The following is a 24,886-nucleotide window of genomic DNA, read 5'->3' on the forward strand; positions in this document are numbered from 1 at the left end:
CGGACTCGCTGTGGGCCGGGTAGGGGGGGAGCACGGCCTCGCCGAGGCTCTGGGGCCGCACCCCCCGGCTCTATGCGGAGGGGGGGCTGCCGGGGAAGGGGGGGGGGGTTGGGCCGTCCCGCTGCCCTGCGGACCCCCCCCGGACCGTGTTCGCTGCGGAACCAAAATGCGGCGGCACCGGTTCCTGGGGGAGCGGGGAAGAGCGGGACGGGAGGACCGGAAGTGGGCGGGGCCGTGAGGCCGGAAGTGCGGGCGCTGAGGGGCGGCCATGGGCCGCAGCCGCTCCCGGTCGCCGCCGCGGCGCGGTGAGGGGGGAACGGGGGGGACCCCGGGAGGAGGGAGGCCGGGGGGGACCGGCCCGGGGCGGATCCGGCCCCGATGGGACGGGGCTGCGCTGAGGGGAGAAGGATCTGGGCCCTAGGGGTGAAGGTGGAGCAGCCGGGCCCCGGGGGGGGAGCCCGGGCCCGGGGGTAGGAGAGGGCCCTGGGCGTTCCCCCAGCCCTCGGGCGAGCGGTGAGCCCGCTCCAGGGCGGGTGGGGGCGGTGGTGAGGCCTCGGTTCTTCGCTCCGGGGAGAGCAGACTCACTTCATCCTCCTCCTGCTCCCGCACACCGACTGCCGCCCCGCTCCGCGCACCTCGGCTTTTCGGGGACCGATCTGCCGACGGGTTGGGCACCCCGCTCCCGGCTGACGGGTTTTTCCTGCCGCTGTTCCCGCTTCTGCGGGTGCTGGTGGGGATCTTTGTGCCCGGGGGTAGGAGGCGGGAGGGAGTTCTGGGGTCTCTGCCTGGAAGCTGTCGCAGCAGCGACGGGATTTTCTTTGAAAAGCGAGCTACAAAGGGGGAGAGACGTAAGGAAGCAGAAACCGAACCCAGCGCTGCCTTTCTCTGAGCAGAGCGCAGGAGGTCGCGATCCACCTCACGGGAGAGGGAGAGGAGGCGAAGAGAGCGATCCCGGTCCCGGGACAGGGACAGGAGAAGGAGCCGTTCTCGCTCCCCGCACAGGAGACGGTCCAGGTGAGGGGCAGAAACGCCAACGCCGGGGTGGGGACAAGCTGGAGAGCCCAGGCGAGGGGCAGCTCGGGCAGCACGGGCACGGTGGGAACTCGTTAACGCTGTAAAAACCCATCTGCGGTAACGGTACAGCTGGGAAGCTGCAAACCCGCCTGCGTTTGCAACGTCAGGTCACCGAGACGGCACCGATCCAGCTCCTCCTCCCCACCACGGCTGAAGGAAAGGCGGGATGAAGAGAAGAAAGAGATAAAGGACTCCAAAGGCAAAGAGCGACAGATCACGGGTGAGGGGGGGATTTTCATCCTTTAAAATACGTCCTGGGTTCCCCGCTTGGGTTGGGACTGGCCCAGAGGGCTCCTGGGCGCTTAGTTAAAATGTTTTTGGTGAACCCCGATGGCTGCGTTCGTCGAACTCTTTTTATTTTGTTGCCTTGGCAGAGGAAGATTTGCAGGGCAAGACGGAAGAGGAAATTGAGATGATGAAAACGATGGGCTTTGCCTCTTTCGACACGACAAAAGTGAGTGCAGATCGGTGCGGTGGAGCCCGCGGCCGTCTCCGACGGGCTCAGCGATGTCGCCGTGCCTTTTGGGGGGATAATATGCTGAATTTTGGGACCTTTTTTCTTAACATCTTTCAGGGAAAGAAGGTGGATGGTGCCGCAAATGCGTACGCCATCAATGTGTCCCAGAAGAGGAAGTACAGGTTTGTGCCCAGCCCTTTTTTTTTTGATAGAGAATTTCTTTGACGAGATAACGCAGTGCGGAGGAAACTTCGGAAAAAGGCAAAGTTTGTGGGTTTTATGTCAAAGAGAGGCGGGAGGCCTCCAGTTTCTCTTGGAAATGGTGAAAACAGAGAGATGAGAAGGAAAAGAGCACGCGCTGGGCGCAGCCTGAGCAGGTCGGAGCAGCGAACCTGCCTAACCAATGCTGTTTGCCTGTTTCTGGCCCAAAAATAACCCCCTGCTCTGTTAATTCCGCTTCATTTTTGATGGAAAATCGACTTTTTGGCCAGGCTTTGGGTTTGGTCTCTGTTTTAACCAGACAGGCGCAGACCCGGCACGTGCCGGGATCCTCCTGCCCTCCTCGGGGCAAAGCCGCCGGGAATTCCGTTTCCCCCCACAGGGAATTTGATTCCCCCGCGGCCGTGAGCCCCGGTGGGGTGGGGGGGTCACGGTTTGTCCCCGCCGCTGACGCCGGTCCCGTCCCTCCGGCCGCAGGCAGTACATGAACAGAAAAGGAGGATTCAACAGGCCGCTGGATTTCATCGCTTGACTCCGGGCTCGCTCAGGGGGAGGAGAGAACCGCCCGACGAGAAGGACTCCGCTTCCTCGCACGCACGCGGGCGGCTCGGAGACCGGATTTCGGAGGAATTTGGGTTATTCCCGGCAAATCCCGCCGCAGTCACCCTGCCCTGCAGCGGGCACGACTCACCGTTTCCCAAAATCTTTTTATTTTTCTTTTTTTACAATATCCCTTGTGGTTTGTTCCCTCGCCGGGATTTCGTTGTATTTTTTCCGTTGTTTTTTGACGTTGCACCGTGTTCCCTGTTACAATAAAACCCATTATAAATATATATATATTTTTTTTCCTTTTTATCATTTTCAATAAAACGCGGGCAAGGAGGCTGCTGGAAACACCCAGTTGGTTGTTTACCCAATCCTGTTACATGGCGTGGGGAGCCCTTACGCCCCAAAACGTTTTAATTCCCGTGTCATGCAAATAATTTATACAAATTTATATAAATTTATACAAATAAATTAAAACACGTGTGGCCACGGCAGCACCCATTTGAGGCCGTTTATTGCCAAAACCTGCTTTATTTTGTTTGTTTTTTGAACGGCTGGGCTGGGCGATTTCTGACAGCCCCGTGTTCCGCTCGCTTCTTTGCTTCTGTCTTTTGCTAATTAACTTTTTTTTGCTAATTAACGCCCAGCTCCCCCGTTGGGGGGGGCTGAGGGAATCCCTCCAAAATGGAGGTGCTGGGGGGGGGCATGGGGGGGGTGGTTCTTTTTGCCCCCCCCCCCCAGTTATCGGTTTGGGGAGGAAGTGGGGCTGGGAGGGCGCCCCGTGTCTGGGGGGGGCTGTGGGCTCTGGGGTGCTGCACGGGGTGCCCCCATTTTGGGGGGGGACACGACTTTGGGTGCTCTCTACCCTGGCAGGGGGGGCCCTCAGCCCTGGCGGGGGAGGGGGGCCGTGCCTGGGGGTGTCGCTGCCCCGGGGCGAGGTCCTTCCGGGGGGGGGGAGGTGGCTGCCTGCGGGGGGTCCCAGCCCCGGGGGGGTCCCGGTCCCCCCGCCCCGCCGAGCCCATGCTGCCAGCTGGGGCCAGCGCCCCGCCCCTTTTCCGGTTCCCGCCCCGCCATTGGCTGCTCGGACAGGAAGTGAGTCATTAGGGAGAGGTGTGGCAGGGCGTGCCGCCCAATAGGGCGAGGCGGCCGGGAAGGGAAGGGCCAGACCGGCGGCTGGGTGGGCGGGGCGTCGCTCGGGGCCGGGCCAACGCCGGGAGGGCGTGGCGCTCTCGCCCAATGACAGCGAGCGCGGGGCGTGGCCTCGGGCACGGCCCCTTCCCGCCCTCCCCCCGCTGCCCATGCTGGGCGGGGCCTCCTTCACCCTTCGTCCAATAGGCAACGGCGGGGGGGGCACCGTCCAATGAGCGGCGGCGGGGGGCGGGGCGGCGCGCGGGGCCTGGCAGAGCGGCCGGGTGAGGCGGACAGACGCCGCCGCCGCCCCCCCCCCCCGCCGCCGCCGCCGCCGCCGCTGCTCCCGGCCCGGCCCGGCCCTCACAGCGCGGCGAGATGGCGGCCTGCGGCGGCCTCAACATCCAGATGCTGCTGGAGGCGGCCGAGTACCTGGAGAGGCGGGAGCGAGGTACCGGTTCCCCCCCGCACCCCCCCGGCCCGGTGGCGGTGTTCCCCCCCCCCCCCGCCCCAGGCCGGGCCCGGCGGTGACGGGCGGCCCGCGGTTGTGTCTCCGCAGAAGCCGAGCACGGTTACGCTTCGCTGCCGCCCGGCGGTAAGGACGGGGAGGCCGTGCGGCGCCGCGCCAAGGCCAGGAGGAGCGGCGGCGGCGGCAGCAGGTAACGGCCGGTACCGGGCGGGGGGGTCCCCTGCACCGGGAGCTGCGGAGCGATCGCGGCCGGGCGGACGCGCCCCGAGGCCTGGCGAGGCTGGGCCCGGCCGTGGCAGGGTGCCGGGGTCTGTCAGGGCCGGGGGCGGGGGTGGGGCTGCTGGCACCGGGGGGCTCGGTCAGGCCCTGCTGTCACGGGGGCGTGTGGCAGCGCTGGGGGGGGGACGGGGACGGGGACACCCTCCTGTCAGCGGGCACTCGGGCTCTGCCACCGTCCTGCCGTCACAGCCCACCCACCGGCACCCGGCCACCCCTTTCCCCTTCGCGCCTCTGTCGACACCCCGAAATGGGGGTCGTGCCGGGCTGGCATCTTCCCCGGTTCGTCCCGGTGAGACGGGAGGGGAAACGGGAAACGTCCCATCTTGGGCAAACCCGGGTCCGAAACATGCAATCGTCTGACGTGGCGGATGGGTTCGCTGAAGGGAATGTGGAAGTTGGACTTTTGATTTCGGGCTTTGCTTGTGCCAAAGCTCGGGAAGTGAAACTGCTCTCGGTCCGTGAGGATTCTCCCTAAAGACAGCGAGATTTTTCTCAAACGCTTTTGGCCGAGTGCTGGGTTTTGTTGGACGCTTAAATTAAAAGGAAATTCCTTAATTATCCTTCCCCAAATCCATCCAGACGCGGGTTATTCCTCGCTGATGTTAAATATGTTAAAAATTATGTTAAAAAATGCGCAGCTCGTTCTCGGGAATACTGAAACGTCTTTTGTCCAAGTTAAAGAAGTCGGATCCGAGGAGCTGCGTTGTTCTGCAGGAGCAAGTCCCACCAGCCTGGGGGTTTTTTGGTTTGTTTTGGTTGGGTTTTTTCCGGCGAATATTTAATTATGCCTCCCAGGCCCATGGATTAATTGCTTAACGCTCCCGTGTCTCATTTTGTTTGCTCACTCTTCTGCTTTGTACAACAGAAACTTGTGTCAAAGCGGAGTCACTGTATGGAATTCTTTCTTTCCAGCGCCCGGCGCGGTTTATTTGGTCACTTTAATAATGTTAAAATCACTTGGGGATTATCGAGATGAAGTTATCGGCTGACTTTCGGGAGGGCTGGCTCCGGAGTTCCCCCTCTGCACCAGCACATCCAGCCCCTCGAAACGGTTACGAGGGAAACTTCATCGGGCAGAGGGAAGTCTGAGCAGGTTCATCCCGACACGTCACCTGCGGCCGATCGCTTCCTTTCTCACTACCCTATTTTAGGTTGTTTGCCCAGGGAGGAGCAACGCGGCGATGTCACTAGATATGTCACATTTTCCTGGTTGGGAGCAAACTTGTCTGTGTGACACAGCGACAGCTGACCTTTGATAGCTGCCATAACAATAAATACCGCCCGGAACGCCCCATGAGTTTTATTTGGACCCTGAATCCCGGTGTCTCCCCGAGCCGGGGTCCCTCCTGCGCAGGGGTTTCTGGGCTGTCGGGGGAGCAGAAGGCCACTGATGCCTCTCAGTCTCCTCTCAAACGGGCTCCAAGTGAATTTGTGGATGCTTGTCGCGCCTGCGCGTGCTCTGAATTTCCTTTTTGGAAGATTTGGAGCTTGTTCTTCACTTAAGGCGAATCCTAACAGCAAAACAAAGGTCTGCGGTGTGTTAAAAAGAGAACGGGTAGCTGCAGTTACCTCCTAGCTGCGTGCCGTTACCTTCTTTTTTGTTACGGTCTGCAGGAGGAAAGAAAGACCACGTTTGGAAGGCAACGCTCGCGATCAGCTCAAGTTTTGGGGCTGACCAGCGAGGTTTCAGTTAGCGGGAGGCTATCCAAAAATAAAACCCATCAACTGAGGGACCTTCTTCTAAATCTTAGCAATCGTGGGTGCAAACAGCTCATCACTTTGCGCGAGGTTTGCGAGTGCTGCGGCGAAGGGCTCGTTGTAAAACATGGGACTTTCAGCCAGAGAAAAGTTGAAAGGAGAAATCCCGCGGGAGCCGAGGACCTGAGTCCTTCCCGGCCGTTTGCAGATGCTCTGCTGGGGAGAGCTCACCGTTCCCCGGCATGTCAGGATAATGGTTAAGTGAGAAGCATCTTCGCTGGAATCAAATGTTTTTGGACTCTGTGCTGGCCTTTGGGAGCAGATTGTTTCAGTCAGTGCCAGCTGGGAAGCTGGGCTGAGATGAATCCCGTTAGAAAGATGGGAGGGCTGCGGTGGCCGCCGAGAGGTGGTGATCCCTCGCAAAATGCCACTGGCAAAGTGAGGAAGACCCCGGTAAGCATCTTTGACTGATGTGTCAGTGGCATCCCTTGTTTTTCCTTTGGCATCGGGCCTGGGGGCTCCCCGGTAGGTGTTTTTCACAAGTTTTCAGGCACATAACAACACTTTTCCTGAACGAGGAAAAACGAGGTGGCCTCTTGAGCTTTTAAGGAAGCCTGGCGCAGGAAAGTGGCTCTTCCCCAAGTGTCAGTCCTGGTGTCACGGGCAACGTGGCCTCGTGTAGCTGTCCCAGGTTTCAACGGAGAAAAAATAAGTAGCAGCTTTGTCAAAATTAGGAGCTTCAGGGGAATTTGTAAATGGACTTAACGCCCGCCTGGGTTTGGCATCTCTCTTTAGGAGGTGCTAATGCGTTGTTGGACGCGGGGAATCTTTTCTTTACTTGCTGAGAGACGACCAACCGACTGAGCGGTGGAGACAGGCAAGAATGTCATCAAGACTCTGGGGGCTCCCAGTCACCATCTTGTACGGCTGGCGTGTTCCGAGCTGGTTTGGGGCTCCCAGCACGAGACGCAACCTCCTGGACGCTGCACGGCCTTCAAAAAGCAGTGCGCTGTCCCCGAAGGTGGCACCAAGCACCCAAGCTGCCGTGGAGCCGTCTCCACCACTATCCTCTCCGCGTTAAAATCCCATATTATGCTTGTACTGACCCTTTTATTCCCATTTATCTGGCAACTTCTCTGTCACGCTGGGCTGTTTGCGTCCCTTCCGCCATTTTTGCTGTCCCCAGGGTACTAAGCGGCTCTGCAAGCCCCCGAGGTTTGCAACTTTTCTGGGGATCATTTACTAAGGCAGCGCATTAATCCTAATTGCAGCGTACGGAGGAGTTAATAACTTGTTCTTTCTTTTTTCAGGTCGACGCACAACGAGATGGAAAAGAACAGGTCAGTGTTGGAGGCTTGTTAGGAGCCGGCTTTGGGTCAGTCGCTGCTTTTCCAGGGGTTGGGAACCGGGGTTGGGGAACCAAGGTGGCGTTGGGGGGGGGAGCGGGAGGGAAGGGACAGGACGGCTGGATGAAGTGGCCACCAAGGAGGTTCCTGATGTCGCCCAAGGTGAGTACTTGGACTTGAAGCCTTCCCTGTCCTTGGCTGCCGGAGCGGCTGTGCAATAAGGAGGTGGGAATGACGTTTATCTCCTCCGCCAGCTCCCAGTTTGCTGGTGAAACCCTTCATCCCACCTCTCAGCTTGCTAGGGGAGAAGGGTTTCCAGCCTTCTCCCAATTCCCGGGGCAATCCCGTGCCGGTGGGACGACCGCCATTCTCTGCTCACCTGCAGTTGGGGTGTAGGTATGTGCACGCACGTAACCGTGGTTATTTGCGACAGAGTGGTCTGGTCTTTGTCGTCCGGCTGAAAGGTGGCTTTGTGTCCTTGAGAGGCTGCTCTTTTTCTTGGTGTGGCTTGGACACGGCTCAAATCTTGCTGCCAGCGTGAATTCGGTCGGTTTGGATCTTTTGGAGGCAGAACTGCCCGTGTCCCAAGCAACGTGGGTTAGAAAAGGCCAGGGATGTTTATTCCTCATTTGAAAAGACCAAGAAAATTAGCATTTGATTACTTCAAGCTCATGTTGCATCCCTCTTGCCTTGTTTAGACCAGAGCCATGTCGAAATCCTGTTGGTAACATTGCACAAGCAAGTGCAGTAAACGCTCTGTCTTTTCCGCCCCTTCGAACAGGCCAGAGAAATGAGCTTTCACTCTGGACAGAGGTTACGCGCTCCTTCTTCCTTCGCTCCATGTTAGAGAGACCCCGATCCCGTCCTGTGGCGGTCGAGACGGCAAATCTTGGCCTCTACCAAAGTTTGCTGCCTTCTCCCCGGCTCCAGGAGCAGCTTGGGGAGGGAGAGTGATGGGACCATGGGTATCTCACGGAGCATAAGGACAAGCGCAATGAAACGAGCCGATGGGCTTGGAAGGTCCTTTGCCCAGGAAACGAAGGGGTTTTTTCTTTTATTATTATGAGCCAGTGGGATTTCTGGGGGTTTTTAAGCATGGCAGCAATTTCAGCCGGGTGAAGTGTAGCAGAAAATCGTTTTTATAGACACCGCGCCTTTTAACTTCGAAGCTGGAAACCCCAGTTTTGACTCCGGCGTTGGCGTTGTGTAATCCAGAAACTCGCTCGGCGCTGGCCGAGCGGGGCGGGTGGCTGCCACTTTCCCCCCTGCGTAACTTCTGCTAGGCAGGGCGGGCTGGTTTTTTTCCATTCGTTGTTTTTTTTCTGGTGCGAACGGCCAGCGTGACAAGGCGTATTTATTTATTTTTTTTAGCAGAGGTAGCCAAGGATTTCGATTTTGCTGCCACAGCCCCCGCAGAGCACGACTGGGCCAGCTCCTTATCCATAGATCTCACGAGTAAATCACTCGTAAGCTGGCACGGCGCAGTCGGACAGGTCTGCACCGCTCTGGGCAGCTCTTCCTCCCCCTGCTCAGGAAAATAATCTTTGCAAAGGTTCATCTTTGAGCCCGTCGGCGTTTGGGATTTACCCGAAGAGTAAAGACCACGTGTTTTGTTTGCATTGTAATTCAGAGGGTACTTTGTGTAGGCAAATGCCTGTTTACTCCTAGCGCGCCCCAAAACAAGATAGGCAGGTACTTGCAAAATCCCAATTTGCAGCTGCCTGTGTCGATCGGGTATTTCAAAGGCGGGTGTTGCAACCGATGCCCGAGAATGTGACCTAAATCTTGGGGCTGGAGAGCTGAACACAAGGGAAACTGGCCCATGCTGGGAGCATCTCATTTATCCGCGGATAAAGGGACTTCCTCGAGGAGCCGGGGTTTCCCTCGGCAGTGGTATGCAAGCGATAAAGCATTAACTTACGTTTTACTGCAGGCAAAATCTGGGTGGTTTACATCGCAAACCAGGGAGGGAGGGATTCCTGGCAGGCTCCTGCACTGGGGCAGCCGAGGAGCGTGGTGTTCCCTCGGGGACATGGTTTTGTTTTGACCAGAACCGCACATGCCAAGGCAATGGATCTGAAACTGGCCTATTCCTACTAAAAATGGGGAAAGGAAGCGCTCCCAAGGGATGTGCTGGCTTTACAGCTGCTTGGCCTCAGCCCAGACGGCTTCAGCTGTTGATGGAGTGAGGTGGTGACCAGACAGCATCCCTGTAGTGAAGCTTTTTGTGAGGAGAAAGACCAAAAGCGGATACCCTCACCCAAAAAATTGAGGTCTTTGGCAGCTCCTCACCAGCAAACAGCCCGACAGCCTGAAAGCCGCTGGCAGGGTTTTGTCGGTGGGGTTGGCCAAAGCTGGAGTTGGGTTTTTCGGAGAGGTCCTTTTGTCCGGCTGCAGTTTTCGCCCCGTGTGCAGAAGCTGTGGGAAGGTGTCTGGTTTGGCTTTAGTGTCCAACCACCCCGAGTATCTCTGCTCGCCAGGGTGAAATGCCATTTGGGAAGCGGGTACCTGAAGGCTCAACGTGTCGTGTGATCTTCTTCCAGGCGTGCCCATCTGCGGTTGTGTTTGGAGAAGCTGAAGGGGCTGGTACCGCTCGAACCCGAGACCAGCAGACACACCACCCTGAGTTTACTAACGAAAGCCAAATTGCACATCAAGGTGAGCCTGAGCTCGTTCGGTGCTGATGAACCCACCCGCTGCGGGAGGCACAATAAATTGGGCTCCATCCCCGTTGGGTGGGTGATGAGCTTGGCTTCGAGAGCATCACCACCATATGGGGCATCTGGATCCTCAAGCAGGACGAAGGTAACGGCCGGGTCAGGATGTTATTTTGGAAACACCGATGGAGGTTGAGCTGCTCCGGGTCAGTGTCGCCACTCTCACAGTCGGCACAGCGAGTCCGTGCGATTCCCCTTATCAAGGGCCGCACCGCTCTACAGCCGAATTTCTGTGTTGTACCCCACGCTGCAGCAATGCCCAGAGGCCTTAGGGATGAGGCTGGCTGCAGGATTGGAGCACAGCTGCTTTTTCCCTTTCTTTTCAGAGCATTTCCTACTTCGCTCTTTGCCCTTTAGACTCTGACTCGGCCGGGCTCTCCTCCCTGGGCGTATTCAGAGCTGAGAGATAAGGAGGGCAGCGCTGGCATCAGGCTGCGTTCGACTTCCTCGTTATCAAAGACTCTGAAAATATATAAATAGGGTGGGGCTGGCTCCAGCTAAACTCTTTGGAGGGGGGGAACCGTCCTTTCCGTGCCCTCTCCAGTGGCCTCGGGGCAGGTCCAGACCTCCCCACTGCTGGGCCAGATGCTTGCGCCTTGCTTCGACCTCTGTCGGCTCACGGGAGGATGAAAGTTGCATCCGTACAACCGGCGTGCTCGACGTCCTGTGCCCGCTGAAGCCGGGGAGCCCCTCAGTAGTTGGTGGCGGTTGCGTTGAGATGACTTCGGTAGCAGAAACGATGAGGTGGGCACGGGCAGACGGACGTTGGGGAGCTCAGGCTGCTTTCTCTCTCGTCCTCCTGCAGAAGCTTGAAGACTTCAACCGGAAAGCCGTACACCAAATAGACCAGCTGCAGCGGGAGCAGCGGCACCTGAAAAGGCAGCTGGAGAAGCTGGGGATGGAGAGGATAAGGATGGACAGTATCGGATCCACCGTTTCCTCGGAGCGCTCCAACTCGGATAGAGGTGAGACCCCCACGCTCGGGGCGGAGCGGGGCCGGCTGGCGAGAGGTCCGGCTGGCCACGTTGTAACACTAACCATTCCTCTTGCAGAAGAGATAGACGTGGACGTGGAGAGCACGGACGACCTTCCCGCGGACCTCGACTGGAGCAGCAGCAGCAGCCCAAGCGACTCAGACGAAAGAGGGAGCCTGCAGAGCATCTGCAGCGACGAGGGTTATTCCAGCTCCGGCGTGAAGAGGTTGAAGTCGCAGAGCAATCGCAAGCCTTGTCTCGGTCCGTAAGAAGCAACTCCCGTAGCTGTTTCACCCGTCGCTGTTTCCCTTTTGGATCTTGTTAGGTAGCACACCGGACCGTCCCGCCATTCTCTTGCACGTTAAAAAAAAAAAAAAAAAAAAAAAAAATTAATGTACCGTCAACCGAAATGAACCCAAGCTTTGCCGAAGTCCCAAAACACCACGTGGGGCTGCAGGCGGCAATGCCGCTCCCCGGAGCTCGCCTCCACTTGCATCCACCAGCTTCTCTTCCCGTCCGGAAACTCCTCTCTGCGAGACCGTACATTCCAGCCACGTTTTGATGCGCCCGAGAATATCCCAGCAGTAGCAGCAACCCCAAAAACCCTGGGATTTTTGGCTTGCTGTCACCGCCCGGTATTCCGGATCAACTCTGCGTTTGCCCAGCAACATCACGTACCCAGTAATGGGTGGCAGGGCTCGAATGTAGAGTTTTGGGGCGAGGATCCAAAGGCAGAGCCAGCCCCTCAGGTAGTTTAGATCCAGAGGAGCGCGGAGGCAAGTCAACCAGCAGCAAGCGGAGTGTTTCAGCCGCATCGCGTCTCAGACGGGCACAGGGATTGTGCCGCTCATCTCCGCCGACTCTAATTATTCAGGGTAGCAGCGCAGCCACGTAGACCCCAGCCTGGCCCTGCCGTCTTCCCGGAGCCTTATTCGCATGGGGAACGCCGCTCCGGGGGGGCTGCAGGGCTCGGCAGTCATCATCGCCCCTCTCAGAGACCCTCGGGTCGGACGCCTTTGGTCTGGGAAGTTTTCTGTCCTACCTAAAACCAAACGGTCCCCGTCCCTGTCCCGTGCGACGTCCCACCTCCCGTGTCGCGGCTGCACATCACTGTTCTAGGCGAGCGCTCCTGGAATTTCCTTTTCATGCTTCTTGTCTCGGGGACAATTTTTTTCTACCTCGGAGAGATGAATGAAGATTATCTCCATCCCTTTAGCACAAAAAAAAACAAAAACAAAAAAGACAATGCCTCATTTGTTTTACGGAAGCGACGCCCGGCCCCGTTCAAATCCATCGTGCGACAGTTTAGCAATAACCCGACGGTGAGGGGGAGCGGGTCAGCTTCCGGCCGTCGGCGCCCAACGGGACCCCTTCACCGGCGTGTCCGAAGCACTTCTCCGGCCGGCGGGGATCTTTTTGGCCGCTCAGACAGGCTCGCGGAGGATTTCGGTCGCCGCCTTAGGGAGGGAAACCCGAACACGCCAAGAAAGGGCCAGAGCCCTTCCCACCGCCCCGACGGTGACCCGAGAGCACACGGAAACGTACAGAAAACACGTGAGCTATAAATAGTATTTATTCATTTTTCTATGTACTGGAGAGAAACGTTCTTACGACTTGCTGCTTTTATAGATGTTCTGGAAACTTTGATACGTAGAGTTCCGCTAACAGAGACGTTTCTTTTCCCCTTGAGCCGGTCGAAAGTCTTTTCCGCCCCCTCGGCAAACCTCTCGCTCCATCCCCATCGGCGCCTGGCAAGGAGCCGCTTGGCTCTCCGAGGGCTTTTCGTAGCGGTGGGAGACAAAACCGGGCGGCCGCATGCAGTCTGCACAAATCCCTTCAAGAAATGCAGTTTCCAAAATGCCGAAAGCCACCGAGATGCTCCGCAAAATACGACTGAATGAATATAAAACTTTCTTTTTTGTTGTTGTTGTTGGGTTTTTTGTTAGTTTTTAACATCCTTAAGCTATTTTTGGATCACTTGAAGTCTTTGAGAAGCAAGAGGATGGGAGATGGGGCTAGCGGATTGCTAAAAACTCCAAAGTCTCAGCTCTTTTTTTTTTTTTTTTTTTTTTTTTTTTGCACCTGCTGGGTTTTAAAAGAGGGAAAAAATCAAAACCACGAGGGATTTTTTTTTTAATATTTTTTTTTAAAGCAGCCGGAATTTTCCCACATCCGGCAGATTTGCACTGACCCGCGGCTCGGATGCTTTTAGCACGGGTACGCCCGAGTCCCGGCAGCCAACCTTCGGCACACGAGCTCAAAACCCCTACACTTTAAAAAAAAAAAAAAAAAAAAGAGGAAAAAAAAGAAAAAAAAAAAAGAAAAGCACAGAGAAAAAGCAAGTGGAATATCAGCACTTTGAGGCCAGTGGCTCCAGCAGATGTTTGCCGAGAGCCCACCCTCGCCCTCTTCCAGAAACCGCCTCGGGAATCCCACCGGAGCCTCACACATCTTCCCACCTTTGAGCAGGGAAGGGCGACGTCAGACGTCGGGAAAGCACCATCGGGGTTCAACAGGAGGTAGAAAACAGTTGATTATTTTTTTTGGTTCTCATGTAGCTAGAGCGAGTCTGAAGGTTTTGACTCGCCATAAATTATTAATTATTATTATTTTTCAGTGTTGTGCCTTTTTGAGTTCTATTTTTTCCCCCTTTTTTTTTTCTCCCTGTCTCGATGCGAACCAATAATTATCGGACCTTTGCACTGTTGGGACGTGCTCCTCTCCAGCCCCCGAGGGCGAAGAGAAACGGGAACCCTCCGAAACGATGCACTAACCTGGAATGAGGCTGGAAACCCGACGGTTGATTCCTGGCGAGCGGCCGGGACCGTCTCCAGCGGTTTTTCGGTCTCTTTGTCAGCCGAGGTGCCCGGCGGCTGTGCCAGCCTTTTCCTGGAATTCACTGATCCACCAGCATTCCTAAGAAATAAGCTGCAGGAAGAGACATTTTTGTAGATTGTGATTTAAAATAAAAAAATAAAAAGGGGGCGGGAGGAGCCGCTCGCGCACCCCGTGTTTACAACGGATCGTTGCACAGATGGGCGTGAGTCGAAAACACGCTTTTTTGGGGTTGTTTTTGTTTTCTTTTTCCTTGCAGAGGGCAGATCCCCAACCGCTGTCCCTGGGTGGCGAGAGACGGGAGCCACGTCCAGGCGGAGAATGGGAAGCTGCCGGGAACGGGGCTCTATCCGAAACCCTCCGGAGCCGATCGCCACCCCGGTGCTTTGCTCCCCCACTTGTGCGTGTCCCCCCCGGCGTAGCAACAGGCTCGGGCATCGCCCGCCTTCATTTGTAGCAGGTCTCAGGTCCGGACGCCGCACCGTGCCGGGAGGAAAGCTGCCGTAGCCCAGCTCCGTGTTTGCTCCCCAGGAAGCATCACGGCCTCACTCCGCCGTGGCACCGGCCAAAACCCGTGAGGTTTGTTTCATCATTTTAATTTCTCTGGCCTAGCGGCATGCCAACCATCCAAAACATCCCGACCAGAATCATCTGGGCAGTGGGGTTTGGTTTGGGTTTTTTTTTTTTTTTTTTGACACGTTTTATTTGCGCTTTTCCATCTTTTTTTTTTTTTTTTCCTCATTTCTTTTTTTTCCTTTTGCTTCCCGAGAAGCGAACCCGCTCTGGCATCGGCTTTATTTTGGGCAGTCCAGAGCCAGGGAGCGGCAGACGGGAGAATATGAATTCTTTTTCCAGCCGTTCGGTTCCTGCTGTAAATACCATTTTGAACCCTGTGTCAAAACCATCTAATGGTGCTTTTTATTACAGTTAGCACACGCATTTTTAGAAACTATGTGTTTTAGAAGACCTTTGCTGTGTATATGGATACTTCTGTATTGTTCAACTGTTAGAAAATAAATTATTTCATTACGAAAGAGAAGCGTGTGCCGGCCGCTGCCTCGGGAAGCGAGTGGGAGGCTGCTGGGGGCCTCACTGGGAGGGGAGGTGGTGGCAGCGGGGGGGACCCGGACCCCCCCCCAGGACGGGGCAGAGCCGGGTGGCACGGGCACCTTGTTGGCATCGCTTTTATTTGAGGGGGAGGCCGCCTCCATCCCGCCCTTCCCCATCCCTTTTTTGGCACCTGATGGGGCAGAGCTTCGCTGCCGGGAAGGGTCCGGAGCCCCCCAGGCCTCTCCCCGTGGGGAGGTTTTACCCCAAGGGTCCCTCGGCAGGTTGAGCTCTGGATTTGCCTGTGCTTGCCTGTACTTGGGAGCTGGGCTAGGAGAGGAAAAAAAAAGGGGCTACCACAGGCAGCTGCCTCCAACAAGGAACAGCCGGTGCCTGCGGCAAGGAAGGATGTGTGCTGGTGGTGCATGCCGTCATCGAACCCTTGGAAAGCGTTTGACAACAGCGTGCACCACCAGCACCCAGCGCAGGGAGCTCGTGGGTGGGCGAGGGTCGGGCAGCCGGCACTGCGGAGGAGGAAGGGGGGAGGCAGAGAGAGAGAGAGCGAGAGGCCTCAGGGCAGTGAAGGTCTCCCATGGGTCCCGTCGTGTGTCCGGGCTCGTCCCTGCCGTGCGTCTCCAGATCGTTGGGCATCTTCTTGTGGCTGGTTTTGTCCACATGTGCTCCTCTTACCTGCAGCAGAGCTGGGCAGCCTCGGCCGTGGGCTCCCACAGGAAATCCTCGGCCGTGGACTCTCACGAGAGATCCTCGGCTGCGGGCTCCCACGAGAGATCCTTGGCTGTGGGCTCCCACGAGAGATCCTCGGCCGTGGGCTCCCACAGGAAATCCTCGGCTGTGGGCTCCCACCAGGCATCCCCTGCTGCAGCACATTGGGGAAAACCTGAGGGTCGTGCAACACAGCAGAAAGGTGAGGGCTGGGGGAGAGCGCTGCCACCATTTTCTCACCTTTACATCCAAGTATTTTCTCGCACTCAGAGTCCGGTGCTTCACTTTGTGTCCTTTGCCCCCATCCCCTTGCTGGGCGCTGCTGAACGGAACCTGTCGGCTTTACCCCCCCACAACCAGACAGAGCAAACCAGCAGCACCCTTCCACGCGGTGCCCCCCTCCACGCTGTCTGTGCTGCAGGTGACAGCCCCGGCTCTCCCGGCTCGAGATGTCCGTCTGTCCCTCCGTTCCCCCCATGCTGGGCAGCACCTCCCTGTCTGCCTCCTCCTGGGGGGCACTGAGCCCCTCGAGGCTTTCAGTCCTGCTGGTCACTAAGCCAGGGTGATGCTGCTGGCAGGGGGGCGTGGTAGTGGCACCCTCATTGGCTAAAAATCACAGAAAAGGTTGAAAAAAAGACCTTTAAAATCACTGAATCCCACCACGACCGGAGCACCGCAGCCGCTGGCTCAGTGCTCACGGCCGGAGCAGCTCGCACACTGCTCATGCTTTGGGGCACCGTGCAGGGACGAGCACGTGCATCTTAGGTGACACGCGGAGCTCTTATGGTGCCTGGAAAAAGCCGTTCCCCTTCAGGTATTTTTGGGGTCCTTCTCCCCAGGAGAGCCCAGGGAATCCATCCCCGGGGAGGGTTGTTGCTGCCCCCCAAGCACAGCCCTGGCTTTGGGGAGGGGGGGGGAAGGACAGCAGACCCATGGCAGGATCTCTGCATTAACCTGATTTCTGAGACCTGACGTGTGTCAGGCATCCACTTCGCTTTATCATCCCGCCTTATCATCGCACTTTATCTCGCTTCATCAGCTCGCTTTATCTCGCCCCCCCCCCCCCCCCCCCCAGCCCCCCCGGGCAGTTTGGACTCAGGCGTCGCGCTGCCCTAACGACACGCGCTGAGCCCACGTCCGGGCAACGCAGCAAAGCCGATGGAAAATTCCCGGGGCAAAATAACGTTGGCTCCAAGCCTGCAAGAGAGAGGGAAGGGAACCCAGAATCTGCACCGGCACACGCGTGAAGATGCACACACGTGAAGACACACACATGTGAAGATGCACACGCATGAAGATGCACGTGTGAATACGCACACGCATCCAGACAGGCAGGAGAACCGAGCCCGGGAGCGGCCCCGTCCCGCACCAGCTGCCCCATGGCCGCAGCTCCAGCCCCGCATTCCCCACAGATTCCTGCCCGAGTTTCCCGGCAGGAACCGGGACTCAGCAGACAAACGGTTTCGACACAGAATCCTGGCGGCCGCGGTGCCGCGAAATGACCGTTAAAGTTGCCGGCTCGGAATACGCTAACGAGCTTAAAGAAGTACACGGGGAAACACGGTGACGAACACCTGCCATAGCATTTCGCCGGCGCTAGCACCAAACATTCGCGCTACTGCCGTACGTGTATTCGTCAGTGGCAATTCCCAACTTTTGAGATCTGTCGCCTTAATAAATTACCGATTTTTTTTTTTTTTCCTGTCAGCTTTGCAAAACTGTCCCAGTGAACGTCCTTCGTGGGTCTCCAGCAGGCAAACGCTGATGCGGGGCTGCACATGTAATCCTTCAGCCATAAACCTCCGCGCAAGCCTGGACCCAGCTGGACCTCGGCTCCTCCCCGAGAAGTTTAGAAAGTGGGGGGGGAGGGGTGTGGGGGGGTGTCTGGCTCGTACCTTTTTAGGTGACAACCTCAAAGCAATCTGCGTGTCCATCAGCTCAGGTGCTGCTGCCCGGGCTGGGAAACGCAGGACGCACGGTGGGACGCGTGTGATGCGCTCTGTCTCGGGGGGAAAATAGAGGCTGGGACCACCTCCTAGAGACTGTGACCACTTCTGAGGCCAGAACCAAAGCGGAGGGGAACAAAAGCCCCAAATCAAGGCTCCCACCCCAGCACAGATTGGCCTCTGAGCCAGGACTCCCCCCCGCAAACCCCCAGCCGCTCTGCCCACCACGAGCCGTTGTCGTCCCCCCCCCCCCGCCACCCCAGCAGCAGCGCAGGACATTCGAGGATGCTGCAAACACCAGCAGTGGCAAAAAAAAAAAAAAAAAAACCAAACCAAAAGCAACCGAGAGCAGCCGGCGGCTTTGCCCGCGCCGTTTCCTCCAGGAGGGCACTGCATGGCGTTGGGAGAGGAGCTTTATTTAATCTGTCGCCCGGCGTGTGGGGCTGGAGGCCTCGCCTCCCCCACCACAGCTCTTTCCACTGTCGCTTGGACTCAGGGCAGCGCCAGCACCCAGAGCCCCTCTGGAAGGAGGATGTGGGTGGGGTGTCTGCCCCCCCCAAACACCCTCAGCGAAACCCCAAAACCCTGCCAGCCACACAAAACCGTTTCTCAGGGGAACGTGGAGGCCAGTGGTGATTTTAATTTGCTCCCATCACTCTGGTTGCTCCCCTCCCCTCGGGGCAGATTTTTCACCTTTGGGTGCCTGAGGACAGGGTTGGATGACCCGGGGTGGGGGGCACAGGGAGCACCCCACTCTGCTCCCACAGAGCCAGGAGGGATCACCCTCCCCACAGCTCGCAGAGGGAGGGGGCAGGAAATTAAGCGCCGGCTAACGAAGCACCGACAGGCAACGGGTGTGAGGGCAGCGCAGGCAGAACCAGGCAGCTGCCAGCAATGAGTGGGTGGCACCAGCCCGACAGAGCGTCCCCCACACGTATGGGGTGTCGTCGTCGTCCGTCCCCCGTCCCCCCCCGCAAACCCCCACTGGGGTCACCGGTGCAGATGCAGGGACGGGGTCCCCAACAACACCGTGGCTCTCATCGACCTTGTTGTGGTGCAGGGAACATGGGGTGGCACGGGGACACAGAGCATGTGGGGCGGCACGGGGATTGAGGGGCGCGTCGGGTGGCTTGGGGGTACAGGGGGACCTGGGACACACAGGGTGACAGAGGGACAGAGCATGGGTGGCACCAGGGACCGGAACGTCAGATGGCACGGGGACACGCGGGTGGCATGAGGACACGGGGCCAGCAGGGTGGGCACCCCGCCCCAGGGAGCACCCGTGGGTGCCCTTGGGTGACAGCCCGTCCCCGCAGGCCGTGGGCATCTCGGTGGAGTTCGTGTCCCACCTCACCTGCGCCTTCGCCCACAGCACCCAGCCCAGCCGGGTGGAACGAGCCGCCAAGGCCACCGTCAACATGGGCAGCAAGGTGGGCACTGGGCGGGGGGGGCGACGGCCGCACGGGCCCCTGGCCTCCCCGGGGACGGGAGGGACAGGGCGACCCGGCTGTCGCTGACCCTGTCCTGGGCGCAGGTGGGGGCCGGGGTGGCCATGACCAACCTGCCCGGCATCGTGGTGCTGGCCTTCGCCAAGGCCCAGCTCATCCAGATCTTCTTCTTCCGCCTCAACCTCATCATCACGCTGGTGGGGCTGGCCCACGGCCTCGTCTTCCTCCCCGTCCTCCTCAGCTACATGGGTACGACCCCCCCCCGTCCCCTCCCCGGGGCGGTGCCCTGTCCCCGGTGTCCCCCTGCCCGGGAGGCAGCCTGGCACTGTCCCCTCTTGTCCCCACAGGACCCAGCCCGCGGGTGCCGGCGGGGGACGCGGCAGGGGACACGAGGGAGGACGCGGTGGCCGGCTCAGAGCAGGGTGCGGGGCTGGCCCTCAGCAACCCCTGCTTCGAGGACAAGGACAAGGCCACGGTCCCTGGGCAGGGCTGAGCCCCACTGGCCCTCACCGCCCCCTCCCACCGCTGCTTTTTCTACTGCTGTCATATTTAAACTGGTTTTCTCAGATTCGAGACTGGGTTTAACTGGGACAGGCTGGGGCGGGGGGGGGTGGGGGTGTCGTAGAGAGAAACCGCACCTCGGCTCTGACGCGTCACGGGGGGACGGGGGCACGGGGCCGGGATGCGTGGGCACCACGGGGATGGGGACATGTGGGGCGTGAGGGGACGGAGCCCCGTGGGGCACGGGGCCATCGCGGGGCCGGGACCACCCCCCGGTGCCGGGTGCCCCCCCCAAAAACCCTCCGAGACCTGCCGGTGGGGCAGGGTGGGCGCAGAGCCCGGCTTTATTCCCCCCGGCACTAGAGGTACTTGTAGACCACCTTGGCGGGCACCGTCTGCAGCTCCAGGCGCACGGGGCACTTGTAGAAGTGGGTGAGCAGGGTCTCGGCGTAGCCCACCAGGAAGTAGAGCTTGGCGGGCGGCAGGCCCCGCGCCAGCACGGCGCAGACCACCAGCAGGTTGGCGCGGCGCTTCAGCACGGCCTCGTCGGCCAGGATGCCGGGGAAGGTGCCGTAGAGGAAGCGGCGCAGGAAGGCGTCCTCCACCACCCGCTCCGCCGCGCCCGGCTCCCCGGCCAGGTTCCCTGCGGGCACAGACACGGTCGGCGTCGGCATCGCCGCGCCCGTCATGGGTGACGTCGGCCCCGCCGTGACTGTGTGCCCCACGAGTCCCCCACCGCGCCCCGTGGCCCGTCCCCACCGTGCCCCACACGTCCCCGCAGCCAGCCCCATCCCCGCGACGCCCACGGGCGCCCCACACGTCCCCGTCCCCACGTCACAGTGTGTGTCCCCCCCGGTGACCCACCGGTGTGCTGGGAGAGCCAGCCCTTGCAGTGGGTGATGTAGTGGGGGGCGTGCGCCTTCTCGTAGGTCACCGGCTTGTCCCCTTTGCCCACACGCACCCGCGCCGCCCGCGTCTGTGGGGACGGAGGTGTCAGAGGGGGGACACCCTGCGGGAGCGGTGGGGAGGGGGCACCCCCGGGGCTTACCTTGAGGCAGGCGGGGGTGGTGTGGAGGTGCCGGGGGGCCGTGGGGACGGGCCAGACGCGGGGCACCGCCTGGTGAGGTGACGGGTGAGGGACAGCGCGCACCCCGCAGCAGCACCCTGGGGTGGGGCCTGGCCCTGCCTGGTCCCCCCGTGCCCCCCCAGGGCTGGTGTCCCCAGGGTACCCCATGCCTGGAGCCCCCCCCGTGACCCCCTGCCCGCTGTCACCAGCGCGGAGCCCCCATCGCTGGAGCCCCTCACCCGTGGGGTCCCTGTGGCCTCCTGCGACCGGTGTCCCCCACACCCCGTGTCCCCCCCACACCCCGTGTCGCCGGTGCCCCCCGAACTGTGTCCCCCATAGCTGGTGTCCCCCCACACCCCGTGTCCCTGGTGCTCCCCCTCACCCAGTGTCCCCAGAGCCCCCCATGCCCACATCCCCCCCAGCCCAGACCCCCCCATGCCTGGAGCCCCTGCTGCCCCCCCCCCGGTGCCCCCCCGCCCCCATCCACAGGGCACGCGCAGCCGCGGGCGCCGCCATCTTGGCACGGGGGGGCCGGGGGGGGCCGGGGGGTGATGGGGGGTAACGGGGAGTGCTGGGGGTAAGGGGGTGCTGGGGGGTAACAGGGGTATTGGGGGTGCTGGGGATACTGGGACGTACAGGGGTGCTGGGACGTACTGGGGGTACTGGGGGGGTAACAGGGGGACTGGGGGTTATTGGGGGACTGGGAGCACTGGAGGTGCTGGGGGTAACGGGGGTAATGGGGGTGCTGGGGGGTAACAGGGGTGCTGGGGGGTAATGGGGATGCTGGGGGTCCCCCTGTCCCTCCCCGTCCCCCCCCAGGAAGAAGGGGGGCACGGGGTGACGCAGGTTTGTGGGTTCACGGGGCAGACAAGGACAGGAAGCGGGGGGCAGGGACAGCCCCCCCCGTGTCTCATCCCCCCTCCTGTGGCTTTGGGGTTTGCGGTGGGCCCAGGACTTGCCGGGAAGAGGAGAGGGGCCCTGCCCCCCATGTCCCCTGCAGTCCCACGGTGTCCCCTTGTCACCCCCCAGCCCCAAACTCCCCCAGGTCCTTCCTGGCCTTCCCCTTTGGCCCCCCAGGTCCCCCTGCTCTGTCCTTGTCCCCCCAGTGCCCCCCCCAATGTGCCCCATGGCCCCATGGTCTCCTCTTGTCCCCCCGGTGTCCCCCCCTCAATGTCCCCCCCCAATGTCCCCCCAGTGTCCCCCAAGTCCCCAGGGTTTCCTCTTGTCCCCCCCTCAATGTCCCCCCCTCAATGCCCCCCCATGCCCCATGGTCTCCTCTTGTGTCCCCCAATGTCCCCCCAGTGTCCCCCAAGTCCCCATGGCCTCCTCCCCCCCAATGTCCCCCCAGTGTTGCCCCACAATGCCCCCCCCATGCCCCCATGGTCTCCTCTTCTCCCCCAATGTCCCCCCCCGATGCCCCCCCATGTCCCCCAGGTCCCCGGGGACGCCCCCATCCCCCCTGTCCCCCCCCATCCCCCCTGTGCCCCCCAGCAGACAGGACCGGGGGCCGCCGTTCCCGGATGTCTGGGTCCCCTGGGCCCCCCCGCTACAGCCGCCGTGGTTTTGGGGGGGGCCCCTTCCTGTGTCATCCTGGGTGCCACCCCACTCTGCAGGGACATAAATGTCCCCCGGGGCTTGGGGACCGGCAGCCATGGCCCCACTGCTGCTGGCCCTGCTCGCCGGGGTCACCGGTGGGGAACCCCACGGGGAGGGGGGGCATGGGGACCTGGACAGGGGGGACAGGGACCAGAGCGACTGGGACATGGGGATGGGGGGGACATGGGGTGGGGACGGGGGTCTTTGGTGGGGTGGGGACGGGGGGACATGGGGATGAGGGACATGGGGTGGGGACGGGGGGGACATGGGGATGGAGGGGACATGGGGTGGGGATGGGGGGGACATGGGGTGGGGACGGGGGGACACAGAGGGATGTGGACCGGGGGGGGGACATGGGGATGGGGTGGGGATGGGGGGACAGGGGGACGGGGGGACACAGGGTGGGGACAGGGGGGACACAGAGGGATGGGGATGGGGGGACATGGAGGGGGGCATGGGGACAAGGTGGGGACACAGCCATGGGGACGTGAGGCCCGGGGTGATGGGGACATGGGGGGACAGGAGGGTGGGGGGTGCCAGGGACAGGGACCTGGGGGCAGGGAAGGGGGCGCGGGAACATGTCCCCTGACGTGGCACTGCCCAGCCCTGCCGCTGCTGGGGGCTGAGGCCCCCCCCCCGGGCACCCTGCTGGTGGGTGCTGGGGGGCCCCACCCGGGCGCCCTGAGGTTCCAGCACCCCCCCGACACCCAGGACAGGCTGCAGCCGAGTGACGATGACATCATGGTGAGGGGACATGGGAGGGCGGGGGGCGAGGGGCTGGGGGGGCACCAGGAGAGGGACCGGGGCGGCACTGAGGGGACACTGGGTGGGAACTGGGGGGCACTGGGGAGCACTGGGGAGCACTGGTGGGCACTGGGCTGGCACTGGGGTGGCACTGGTGGGCACTAGTGGGCACTGGGGTGGCACTGGGGAGCACTGGTGGGCACTGGTGGGCACTGGGTGCTGAGACCCAGGTGTGCAGAGCGGGGAGGGCGTGTCCCCCGGCATCCTGCGCTGCGCCATCTGCCAGCGCGTGGTGAAGGCGCTCAGGAAGGTCATGGTCGACCCCAACGACAAGGTGAGACGGGGCGGGGGGGACACACGACACACGCGGTGCCCTCGTGCCAGACACTGCCCTCGTGCAACGCTCCCCCGTGCCGAGGTGCCCTCGTGCAAGGCAATGCCCCCCCCCCCGTGATGCCCCCAGGCGCTACCCCTGGGTAATGCCCCTGTGCAAGGCGATACCCCCCCGTGCAACACCCTCGTGCAAGGCGATACCCCCCCCCATGCAATGCTCTCATGCAAGGCGATGCTCCGTATGTGATGCCCCCCCCCCGTGCAATGCCCCTCGTGCAAGGTGACCCCCCCTCCATGAGATGCCACTCGTGCAATGCCCCCGTGCAAGGTGATGCCCGTGCAAAGCCCACGTGTGCAGGGATGCTCCTTGTGCAGGCCCTCGTGCGGCGTGCTACCCCTTTCGTGCAGTGCCCTTGTGCAAGGCGATAGCCCCGCGTGAGGCCCCTTGTGCAACGATACCCCCCCCGTGCAACACCCTTGTGCAACGCCCCCGTGCAAGGCAACGCCCCTCGTGCAAAGCCCCTCGCGCAAAGCCCCCCTGCACGCCCCCCACCCCCCCCCCGCGCCACGCAGGGTGCTGACGTGTGCCGCAGGGGGGGGTGGCGCGTGTCACCCACCGCATCTGCGGACACCTGTGGGTGGGCGCGAAGCTGTGCCGCCGCCTGCTGCACCACTCCCTGGCACCCATCGAGGAGGCTCTGCGGCAGCACCAGGACCCCGCCCGCCTCTGCGCCCACCTGCACTGGTGCAGCCCCCAGCCCTGAGCCAGGTGAGCCCCTCGCGTGTCCCCGTGTCCCCCCCCCCGGCACCCCCCGGCCCGGCCGCACCCCGACCCACGAGGGCCCTCGAGCGCAGGGCGGGGACGCGGCGCCTCGAAGTGCTGACGGGAAGGGCAGGGCGCGGGGGGGGGCACCCATGGGTGCTGGCACAGTGGGGGGAGGGGTGGCGTGGGGGACGTGGGGGTAAGGGGACATGGGGATGGGGGACATGGGGTTGGGGGGACATGAGGGAATGGGGACAGGGGACAAGGGGTTCAGGGGACAAGGGGGGTTGTGGGGGACGCGGGGGTGTGGGGGTAAGGGGACATGGGGATGGGGGACATGGGGTACGGGGGCATTGGGAGGCACATGAGGGAACAGGAATGGGGGGACAAGGGGGTGTGGGGGACACGGGGACATGGGGGACATGGGGGACATGAGGGTAAGGGGACAAGGGGGGATGTGGGACATGGGGGCGTGGGGGGCATGGGGGACATGGAGGGATGGGGACACGGGGACATGGGGTACAGGGGACAAGGGGGGACATGGGGATAGAGGGATATTGTGGTACGGTGGCACGGGGACACAGGGTACAGGGGGGTTGTGGGGGGACACGGGGGTTTGGGGGGACATGGGATGGGGGATGTGGGGGTATGGGGACACGGGGACATGAAGTACAGGGGGGTTGTGGGGGCACACAGGGGTTTGGGGACAGGGAGACATCATATATGGGGACATGGGGGGACATGGGAGTGTGGGGGTGTGGAGGGGTGGGGGGACATGGGGGGCATGGGACTTGAGGAGGTGGGGGGCCGTGGGGGTGTGGTGACACAGGGACAACACGGGGGACGTGGGGACACAGCGCCCATGGGTGCCCCGTCCCCACTGCCACCCCTCTGCCCCCAGGCACCAGCCAGCTCCGACGTCACCAGCGTCCCCCCACGCCGTCCCCCGTGCCACGGCCACCCCGTCCCTTCCAGCT

At 61.1% G+C, this 24,886-nt stretch overlaps 4 protein-coding genes across 4 annotated transcripts; 3 read left to right on the forward strand and 1 right to left on the reverse strand.

The window, feature by feature from the left end:
• Positions 1–192: 192 nt before the first annotated feature.
• Positions 193–2,583, forward strand: SNRNP27 (small nuclear ribonucleoprotein U4/U6.U5 subunit 27). The gene is made up of 6 exons (XM_054804403.1): positions 193–305; positions 894–1,014; positions 1,182–1,294; positions 1,449–1,528; positions 1,649–1,713; positions 2,228–2,583. Exons 1-6 carry the CDS (start codon positions 269–271, stop codon positions 2,280–2,282), a joined length of 471 nt encoding a protein of 156 aa, XP_054660378.1. The 5' UTR covers positions 193–268; the 3' UTR covers positions 2,283–2,583.
• A 1,105-nt stretch (positions 2,584–3,688) lies between these two features.
• Positions 3,689–14,776, forward strand: MXD1 (MAX dimerization protein 1). The gene is made up of 6 exons (XM_054804402.1): positions 3,689–3,875; positions 3,984–4,083; positions 7,181–7,210; positions 9,760–9,874; positions 10,739–10,898; positions 10,986–14,776. The coding sequence occupies exons 1-6, from the start codon at positions 3,803–3,805 to the stop codon at positions 11,174–11,176; spliced, it is 669 nt and encodes a 222-aa protein (XP_054660377.1). The 5' UTR covers positions 3,689–3,802; the 3' UTR covers positions 11,177–14,776.
• A 688-nt stretch (positions 14,777–15,464) lies between these two features.
• On the forward strand, positions 15,465–19,415 carry LOC129196604 (uncharacterized). The gene is made up of 5 exons (XM_054804361.1): positions 15,465–15,714; positions 16,949–17,058; positions 18,775–18,888; positions 18,993–19,155; positions 19,254–19,415. Exons 1-5 carry the CDS (start codon positions 15,465–15,467, stop codon positions 19,397–19,399), a joined length of 783 nt encoding a protein of 260 aa, XP_054660336.1. The 3' UTR covers positions 19,400–19,415.
• Positions 19,416–19,723: 308 nt separating this feature from the next.
• On the reverse strand, positions 19,724–20,641 carry LOC129196605 (28S ribosomal protein S24, mitochondrial-like). Its single transcript, XM_054804362.1, has 3 exons — positions 20,456–20,641; positions 20,272–20,383; positions 19,724–20,050 (listed from the first exon to the last, which is right to left on the reverse strand). The coding sequence occupies exons 1-3, from the start codon at positions 20,639–20,641 to the stop codon at positions 19,767–19,769; spliced, it is 582 nt and encodes a 193-aa protein (XP_054660337.1). The 3' UTR covers positions 19,724–19,766.
• Positions 20,642–24,886: the final 4,245 nt, after the last annotated feature.

The sequence above is a fragment of the Grus americana genome, chromosome 26, assembly GCF_028858705.1.
Source record: "Grus americana isolate bGruAme1 chromosome 26, bGruAme1.mat, whole genome shotgun sequence".
In the NCBI taxonomy this organism is placed as follows: Eukaryota; Metazoa; Chordata; class Aves; order Gruiformes; family Gruidae; genus Grus; species Grus americana.

Excerpts from the sequence above, each read along its gene's own strand:
- SNRNP27 (XM_054804403.1), top strand. The coding sequence starts at position 269 with ATGGGCCGCAGCCGCTCCCGGTCGCCGCCGCGGCGCG. Across the intron at positions 306-893 it reads CCGGTCGCCGCCGCGGCGCG|AGCGCAGGAGGTCGCGATCC; the intron begins GTGAGGGGGGAA and ends TTCTCTGAGCAG. Across the intron at positions 1,295-1,448 it reads CAAAGAGCGACAGATCACGG|AGGAAGATTTGCAGGGCAAG; the intron begins GTGAGGGGGGGA and ends TTGCCTTGGCAG.
- MXD1 (XM_054804402.1), top strand. The coding sequence starts at position 3,803 with ATGGCGGCCTGCGGCGGCCTCAACATCCAGATGCTGCTGGAGGCGGCC. Across the intron at positions 3,876-3,983 it reads CCTGGAGAGGCGGGAGCGAG|AAGCCGAGCACGGTTACGCT; the intron begins GTACCGGTTCCC and ends GTGTCTCCGCAG. Across the intron at positions 7,211-9,759 it reads AACGAGATGGAAAAGAACAG|GCGTGCCCATCTGCGGTTGT; the intron begins GTCAGTGTTGGA and ends ATCTTCTTCCAG.
- LOC129196604 (XM_054804361.1), top strand. The coding sequence starts at position 15,465 with ATGTGCTCCTCTTACCTGCAGCAGAGCTGGGCAGCCTCGGCCGTGGGC. Across the intron at positions 15,715-16,948 it reads TCGTGCAACACAGCAGAAAG|GAACCGGGACTCAGCAGACA; the intron begins GTGAGGGCTGGG and ends GTTTCCCGGCAG. Across the intron at positions 19,156-19,253 it reads CGTCCTCCTCAGCTACATGG|GACCCAGCCCGCGGGTGCCG; the intron begins GTACGACCCCCC and ends TTGTCCCCACAG.
- LOC129196605 (XM_054804362.1), bottom strand. The coding sequence starts at position 20,641 with ATGGGGTACCCTGGGGACACCAGCCCTGGGGGGGCACGGGGGGACCAG. Across the intron at positions 20,384-20,455 it reads CCACCCCCGCCTGCCTCAAG|ACGCGGGCGGCGCGGGTGCG; the intron begins GTAAGCCCCGGG and ends CCGTCCCCACAG. Across the intron at positions 20,051-20,271 it reads CTGGCTCTCCCAGCACACCG|GGAACCTGGCCGGGGAGCCG; the intron begins GTGGGTCACCGG and ends CTGTGCCCGCAG.